The sequence below is a fragment of the Colius striatus genome, chromosome 1 (assembly GCF_028858725.1).
Source record: "Colius striatus isolate bColStr4 chromosome 1, bColStr4.1.hap1, whole genome shotgun sequence".
Classification (NCBI taxonomy): domain Eukaryota; kingdom Metazoa; phylum Chordata; class Aves; order Coliiformes; family Coliidae; genus Colius; species Colius striatus.
In genome coordinates this window covers 161,447,585-161,456,180 of record NC_084759.1, presented here as the reverse complement: position 1 = coordinate 161,456,180, position 8,596 = coordinate 161,447,585, and the positions used below count along the sequence as shown (strand labels likewise).

Genomic DNA, 8,596 nt, shown 5'->3' with positions numbered 1-8,596 from the left:
GAGAAGAAAGGACCAAGGAGCTTAGGAAAAGGTCTGTGGAAGAACAGAATACACAGAAGGGAGAGGAGCATTAAAAAAAGACACAAAAGAAAATGGGAAGAGAAAAAACTATGGCTACAAGAACAACAAAAACCAGAAAGAGTTGGAAGACATTTTGAAAGTAGCCATAGAGCAGCTTGAAAGAGCGTGAGTGGGAAAAAGGAAGTGCAAGATGAGGAACCAGCACAAAGAGCTACATAATATTATTGCACAGAAAATGGAGAGTTAAGTGCTAATGTGCACCAAAACACTGAGGGGAACCTTGGCCTTACCAGAGCAAAAGGGACATGGATGCCACAAGACAGAATTTCACTCTTTGTGTTAAAGGTACAGATGGGTTGTATGAGAAAGCTCTGGTCGCTCCTGAGGGTCCACTTTTCCTTCCTAATATCTCCATAGCTTCTGAAGGAATTCAGTACCTTACATTCTCACATTACAATATGAAGCAGGTCGCAATTTTTTTAGCTGCAAAAGGGGGATATGCGCCGTTTTTTCCCCTATACACATCAGGCTTGTCCCTACAGGCACAAAGGATTTATTCTTCCCTTTACAAATTACTTTACCATCTGAGGAACTGTAATAGCTGTCAAACTCCCCAGAAGCCCAAGACCTCTACCTCATCCCAGCAAGGACTGAAATGAGGGAGTGGAGAGAGGAAGACAGTTTTTTTGAAACAAGCACTGGTGCAGGACTGCAGGAGTAAGTAGAGTGCAGACTCAGAAAAGCTGTCGAGTGTTTGTGTAGCATGAGCCATTCCCTTTACTGTGCTGGGGCAGTTACCCAGGAGCCTATGCAGGGAGAGTGAACATTGCAGGTGAGAGCCCTCACAGCTTTTTCCTCCAAAGCATTTGTAATTAAGAACCGGCATGTGAGCAAGTATGAATACCTCCTGCAAAATTAGAGACAGGTTTGGGGCTCATTCCAGTCCTGGTTTGGGTTTGCCTGTGACCAGTTTTTCTCATCCAGTCCTGGTTCAAACTCAGTCAAGGATTCTGACTTACAGTCATAGTTCAGGCCCTGCTTAAGGAAAAATCTGGAACAAGTTTTCTGCCTGACTCTGTCGTGCATGTGCGTGTGTGTGTGTGTGTGTGTGTGTAAGCAATGCCGGTCGTCTTTGCTTGCTTGTCCTGAAAAATGATGAATTGCAGAAGTACCCATTTGGTGTTAGTCATTCGGTGAAGCAGGAAGGAAGCAGGAAGCCCTTGTGAGCACTAACTTTTCAAAGCAGCTTGCAAAGAAAGCCAAGGCCCTCCTCCCCTAGGCTACACTGCTGCACGCTGCTTTTTACCTCCTCACCTTAACAGGCATCTAGTCACAATTAACATTTGCAACTCATTCATCTGGATATATTTGCCCAGTGCAAACAGCTGAGGCATTCGGCATCAGCCTTTTCTCTGTGTAAGGCATATTAAAAAGGGGGAGGGAAAAGGAGCCCTGCACTTGCTGAACGGGAGAGGCCCGATTGCGCTCAACAGGTTCAGTTCACGCTGTGACCCTGCCCCACTTCCTGCTATTCAGATGTGTTACTTCCCCTTTGTGGTAATGGCCTGTGGCAGCCAGCCAGAAAACACTATTAATTTCAGAAGTGGCCTGACAACAAACCCACAGCGAAATGAGAGGAAGTGGCGGGGAGGCCATCTGTTGACTTCAGCAGAACAGTAGGGACACAGCTATGTAGGTTCTACAAGGAAAGCAGATTAATAATCCACAAAGAGGAAACTGGCTAAAATTATCTGCAGGCCATATAAAAAAAAAAAAAAAAAAGAAAGAAAAGAAAAAAAACCAAGGGAGTCACTTGAGCTGCAGCTGGACAGGAAATTGCTAGAGCTGCTTGCAAATCTCCACTTTGAACAGAGCAGCACAGGGAATGCCAAGAGCGGAAACCATTCAAAACTGGATTAGCACAAGCCAAGTTTAACTGCAACCCACTTCTACTTTCACAGTTTATGCACTCAATCTAGGCCACTACTGCATGAGACATTGACTCACTTTTTTCCCCATGTTTTGTTTGCTTTTCATTTCACACACTTGCAGTTTCTAAAATTACTTGAAATGTGCTCCAGCTGCCAGGAGTTCTGCAGAATCCCAGCCAATAGCCCCAGCTGCAGCATCAGCCCCTCACTGTGGTACTGGTACTGCACACAGGTTGTGGCGCTACCCTGCCTTGGGCCACTTCTCATCGGGAAGCATGCTAATGAATGTAAGTTGCTGCAGGAAGTTTTGCAAGGGCTATATTCCACCCCCTTTTTCCCTTGTACAGAGGCAGGATTGCTTGAAGGGTCCAAAGAGGAAGTGAGGTGACTAACGGTATATAGAGACTTTTCCTCCTTGCCTTCACCTGCTAAGTTGCAACACGGCCAAACAGCAACAGAAAAATCCCTTCCAGGCTGTAGATCTCCGAAATTCGTTCCTGCCAGACAGATGAGAGCATGAACCCATCTCCTGTCATGTGAAATAGTGGCCAAAATTTGTAAACAAATGCAGAAACCAAGATGTCATTAGTCTTTTAAGAATAAATAAATAAGAAGAGAGAAGAAAAAAAATCCTGGTCCTGGTCCAGGATCAGGTGCATCTCTGGGTGGGGTAGCGAAATGACACTGGAATATTTTGCAATTATCCTAAATGGTCTTCAAAAAGCATTCCCTTCACCAAAGCAAGACAAGAATCCAGCACATGCACTGTTTATTCATTTAGGCACCAGTGGACCAAAGGGGAAATTCAAGGCTTTGTTGTTTTAGGGGCTGTACAAAACCTACTGAAAGCACTCATTACCTTTAAACATAACCATATGTGTATGTGCCATTAACCACACCCACTCAGAAGGGAGGGAAATAAACCAGCCAAGTTCTCCATAGCCAAAAATAGTTATTTATTTATTAATAATTTAAGATTTTACATTCTTATAATAAATTCCATCTTAAAACTTTTACATCGTGAATTAGACTCTCCCTTATTGGCAACCATGTGCAGGTTCACTGTGTGTACACACAGGTACAAACACTTGCACACACTTCCAGTTTTATACAAAAACAAAAAAAGACACAAAATATTGCATTTGAGGTGAAGCTCCCTGAAGAATTTGTACAGAGGTAATGCACTGTTTAGCACATCTGAAAGTTTTAAAAAGTGATCAAAAATCTTTCGCATTCAAAGACAAATCTGCTCCTAGATGATGTATTTACAAAAGGTAAGGCAAAAAATTAATTTAATTTAAAAATATATATCATGTGGAACCTACAGCAAGAGTGTGAAAGAAAAAAAAAAATCACCACAAGGAAAAGAAAGATATATGAGAGAAGGGACTGTACTTGCTCACAAAACACGATTTGCAAACTCCTCATCATTGCCATTTCTCCCTTACAGAAACCTTGCTTGAGTTGAACAATAAAATTAAGCATGCTGCAAATATACTATTTGCAATGAAAAAATGAACATACAAGTAAAGCAGGATTTATGAAAATAACAAAAACATAGATGTTCCTTGGTTTGATTTCTTGAATACATGTGAATCCAAAAAAAAAAAAAAAAAGCAAATCCACTTAAGATTAAATATTTACATTGATCGAGTAGAATACTACTGAGCTCCTGGCAAACATGTACTCCAAATACACTAAGCTGAAATCTCTTTGGCTCCTCTAAGTTAAAATAAACAAACAAACAAACAAAAATAACCAGTCTTCACTGAAGACAAAGATGTGTATCACAGATCCAAAACCAGAGAGGGAAGCAGGACAGTTCCAGTCTCTAGAGAACATGTGCTCAGCCTGTCCAGCCTTACCCTACACCCCTCTGGAAGTCCTCGGACCCAAGCCACTGCCCAAGCAGTGATGAGCACACTGCCCACCTGCCACTTGGTCACCACGATCTTCCCAACAGGCTCATCACCTTCCCTCCCTTCACAAGAGCCAATCCCACACTGTGTAACCTTTCCTAGCTGCACTGGCTGCTGCTGTAGGATAGCAGAGGCCAGAAAAAGAGAAAGCTGTGTTTTCTTTATCACTGCCAAGGAGAAATCACTGAGGAGTGACCTCATGAAACGGACAGGAGAAGGGAGGCAGCAAGAGCTCACGTGGACTGCAGGGAATCCACCTGGAAGACGTTCTGGTTGGAAGGGGTGGTGAAGTACAGCTGCTGGTTCGGCACTCGATTGTCACAGGGGCTACTCAGCCCCAGAGTCCGCTCAAAGTCTAGCAACTGACCCATGAAATTGAAGTTGGGTGAAATGTTGGACTTCTTCATCTTGACGATATCGTAGGCATCATTCATAGACAAGTTGAGCTTCTGCATGAGGTAGGCCACTGTCACTGTGACCGAGCGGCTGATCCCTGCTAAGCAATGCACCAGGACGCCGCAGTTCTTCCCCCGTGCTTCATCTGAACAGAGACAAAGAGGCAAAGAAGGACACATAAGACATGGGGTTGGTAACTGATCTCTCAACACAAGTGAGATTAGTATCAAGTAGGAAGAAAGCACGATCTTGATCCCAGCGGCCAGCAGCGCAACGCAAGAGTTAACTCTTCCATCTTAAAACCAGGACAAGAGGAGAATCCACCCCCCCTATGTATATGTACCCGAGTCCAATATCTGAGAAAACCAAGAGACAAAGAGAGCAGGATACGCTGCGTGACGCTCCTTTAAAAGTCAAGTTTTAAAAGGCAGCTTTTGCCTGGAGATTTGCCTTAAATTCTTACAGTCCCCTTGCCCCAGCATGGAAATCCTGCAATATGTCATTGAATGCCTTTTATACAGACCAGCAGACTGCAAAGGTCTATTAAATTATTCTCCAACTGTTGTGCAGCTAACAATGGAGGTATTCAGGCATTTTAAAAGAATGAGGGAAGTCACAGGGGACAGCCCATTAGGAGGAACAGGATGTCAACATTGGTTGAAAATGGGTTCCTTTGTAATAGGAAATGCATTACAATGCCTGGAGATTAGTTTCTTTGTGGCTTCCAGCCCACATTTCTTCCTGCTGGGCTCAGATTACCCACATTCTCCACTATTACCGGTATCATTCAACCGGATTACAGCACAGCTTCCCTATAGATAACGCGATGCCCACCCCACCTCATCCCGAAGGGGGTGATTGTAGTCCTCCCCGAAACGAAGGGGAGAGCAAATTTTAATCGGAACTCCGTGAACCCAAGGCAACGTCTTTTCAAAGCTGATGGATAACGTCTGAGAGCTGGCTAACCGAGGCACCGTGCCTGAGAGGTATATCATTATTACCACAAGATTTAATTAAAGCTCCGACTATACATTTGCCAGGGACACTGTTTATGAATAACTTGTATTTAAAAGCTAAAGTCAGCTTCCCAGGTCGTTTCTTTTTATTACATTGCTCTTCAGTATTCTCAAGAAGAAACAAAAAAACCCAAACATCCCCCCCCCCCCCCCCCCACTCCCCCCAACCGAATAAGCCATCAACCGCAGGCTCATTTACCACCCTTTCTACCCCATCCCCTGAGCCAGGAAGAGATTTATAAAGACCCTTCATCCTGCATATTGCTCAAGTCCCCAGATTCGACCCAGATGGCTCAAGGAGGTATCCCACAGCCAAGCAAACCAGGCACGCGTTTGCAATCCACAAACGTCGCATATAGTTCACTGGGGCTCCTCCAAAACTAGCCTCCATCTGCCCCTCAATCTGCTTTTAAAACCAGGGAGCGAAGCATCCCCCAGAGACTTTCAGGAATACTGCTACAGCTTCTCGCCCAAAATCTCCCGAAATTCTGCAAAACAAATTAAATTTTGCCGCTTGACACGTAGCTGTCAGCAAATAACCGGATCTCACCTATGAAGGAGATAGCCTCGGGAAAGAACTGCGACAGGTTTTGGCTCCAGTGGTCAGAGATCGGGATCTGTTTGTACTTGAATTCACCGGCGTTTTCAAAGAGATTAGGCAGGTTGGGGGTAACATTCAAGATGTACTTAATACCAAACTCTTCTAAAACGTCCAGATTAGTGGAGTCCTTGGCACAGCCTAAGTAGAGGTAGGGTAAAATCTCCACCGGGAAGGAAGGCTGGTTGTTGGAAAGAGGGCTGCCATCGGAATCGGTGGCACTATTGGGGTCTCTGTCAATGTCAGATTCGATGTCTGAGGAGGAATCGGAGCTGATTCTGAGGCCTCCCAAACCCAGGACTGGCAAAGGAGGAGAGCTGCTGCTACACGAACTGTCTAGGTTAGTTTCGCAGTGCAGGGCAAACTCGGCCTGGAACTTGCTGAAACCACCTAGGGAGAAAAGGGGGGGGAAAAAAAATGCAACCTGACCAAAGATGGCAAATCGACTTTAGTTCTCTGGTACAGCCCTGTCTGCAAAGGGCCATCTGTTTCCCAACCTCTCGAGCCCCGGGAAAGACAAAGAAAGAAAGAAAAAAAAAAAAGTGTCACATTCACACAAACGAACTAACCCAGGAGAAGGTTTAAGAAAATCCCTGCTGCAGCAGAGGGCTCAGCACATTCAGGATTAAAGCTTTGTGCCGCTTCGCCCTGCGGGGACCTCAGTCTCGGCAGCAGTCCTTTCTGCTGTCCCCGGTTCATGCTGGGATCCCCATTAGTCCCGTCCTCCCCGCACTGCCAACAGCGATTCTCGTCCTCAAAGTCTCTTTAAATAAAGCGAGGACAGGGATGCTGAGTGCGAGGGGAGGTGGGGAAATAGGGTAAGGGGAATATCCCCCCTGCCTAGGCCAGCGTCCTCCCGGAATGTCAGTGTGCAATGCCCGGGGGACGCTGCGGACACCCCCTTATCCTTTCCCCGGCCAGAGAGCCGCATCGTCGAGCCGGGGCGCTCGCTCCCCCACCACCCATAGCCCCGGGCCCCCAAGCAGGTAGCGATCTCCCCCTCAACCCCAGGCGGCCTTTCTCACCTTCCAGATAAAACGCCTTGCAGCCTTCGTCTTTGAGACGCTTGAGGAGCAGCCCCAGCACGGACTCGCCGCCCGTGTTCTCGTTCCAGTCGCGGCTGTGCTCGTCGTACAGCACCACGGTGTCGGTGCCGCACCGGCGGGCGAAGCGCTCCCGGTCCTCCTCGCTGCTGGCGACGAGGGAGCGCAGCGGCAGGTTGCCCTTCTGCAGCCGCCGCAGCATGATACCGGGGATGGCCACGTTGATGGCCGACTCGATGTGGGACGACTCGTATAACTCTTGCGGCCGACAGTCCATCAGCAGCAGCCGGTCGTTGCCCATCTCCAGCTGCTCGTTCAGCCACGCGACGGATTTACTAATCGCCATTTCCGATGCGAAAGGGACGGGTCTGAACGTATCTAGCATGAGGAAGGACGGGGGGACCGCAGTGTGCTCCTGAAGCGCCCCTCTCTCTCACAGAAACATGCGGCTGGCTCGGCGGGCGGGCTGCACCCCTCCAACTCCACACAACTTATCTCCCTCCGCCCAAGGAAAATGAATCACGCAGCCCCCCCGCGCCGCCTCCCCCGCGCCGGGCGGCGGTGGAGTCACGGGTAGGCAGAAGCAGCCTCGGCGCTCGCGTGTGTGTGTGTGTGTGTGTGTGTGTGTGTGTCTCTAAGTGTGGTCTCTGGTTGTGTATGTGTGTGTGTGTGTCTGTGTGGCTGCGTGCGCGCAGCCAGCCTGCCCGCTCTCCTCTGGTGGGTATTTTTTTTGTCAATGAATCCCTGAATGAACCTGCCTAATCGCCGCTGCAGCCAGAGCCCTTGGGCTTCTCCTCCGCCCCGCGTGAATGAAATCCAATTAACGTGCCGCCGAGCGGGGCTGCCCGCCTCGCAACGCCGCGGCAGTGGCCCCGCCGCCTGTCCCCTGCTTCCCCCCTTTCCCCCGCGCCGCTGCCGCCGCCGCTGCGCCCCGCAGCCGCGGCCCCGCGCAGCCCGGCAGCTCCTCAATGGGCACAACCGCGGGACGCCTCAATGGATACATTCTCCGGCGCAGCCAATGGGGGCGCGCGGAAGGGGCTGTTGCCGCGGCGACGGGCCGGCTGGAACAGGTTGTGTTGATGAATCGTTAATGAGTTTGTCATTCACAAAAACGGAAAGGAATTTCCGCTCCGGATAAGCCGAGTGCAAACAAGCGGCAGCCGCGGCGCGGCGTGGCGGGCGGGGGCGGCGGGGGCAGGTGAGGGGCCGCGGCCCCGCCTCCGCCTCCGCCCCCCCCGCCGCGGCGCAGCCGCCGGACCAACAAAAGGCACCTTTTCTCTCCCTCCGTATTTTCTATCCCACTTCGATCTGGCAGCTGCGGACAGGGGGATGGCCGCGTACGCTTCCTCCCTCACCCCGAATTCCCCAGCGCCGATCGCGGTCCGGCTTTTCATTAGGGCGTAGCGGGAATCCCATTTTTAGGGAGGCGGGTAGCCTCTGTCCTCAGCTGATCTCTACACGGGCGAAGGGTAAACCCCGACCTAATCTCTTCCTACGCGGCCCGGCTTTATTCGGCGCCGGGAGCGCAGCCGGGGAGCCAGCCCCGCCTCGGGAACAGCCTGGGGGTGCTGCTAAAGCCCGTACAGGGCCGCCCTAAAGCTGTGGCCGGGGAAAGCGGCCCGCCTCGGTGTGGCTGGTCTCTCCGGGCAGTCGCTTGCTCAATTGCGCTCGC

General features: G+C 49.6%; 1 protein-coding gene across 1 annotated transcript; it reads right to left on the bottom strand.

Moving 5' to 3' along the window:
* Positions 1-2,894: 2,894 nt before the first annotated feature.
* DUSP6 (dual specificity phosphatase 6) lies at positions 2,895-7,790 on the bottom strand. Its single transcript, XM_010198380.2, has 3 exons — positions 6,907-7,790; positions 5,834-6,271; positions 2,895-4,412 (listed from the first exon to the last, which is right to left on the bottom strand). The coding sequence occupies exons 1-3, from the start codon at positions 7,307-7,309 to the stop codon at positions 4,105-4,107; spliced, it is 1,149 nt and encodes a 382-aa protein (XP_010196682.2). The 5' UTR covers positions 7,310-7,790; the 3' UTR covers positions 2,895-4,104.
* Between the last annotated feature and the right edge of the window lie 806 nt (positions 7,791-8,596).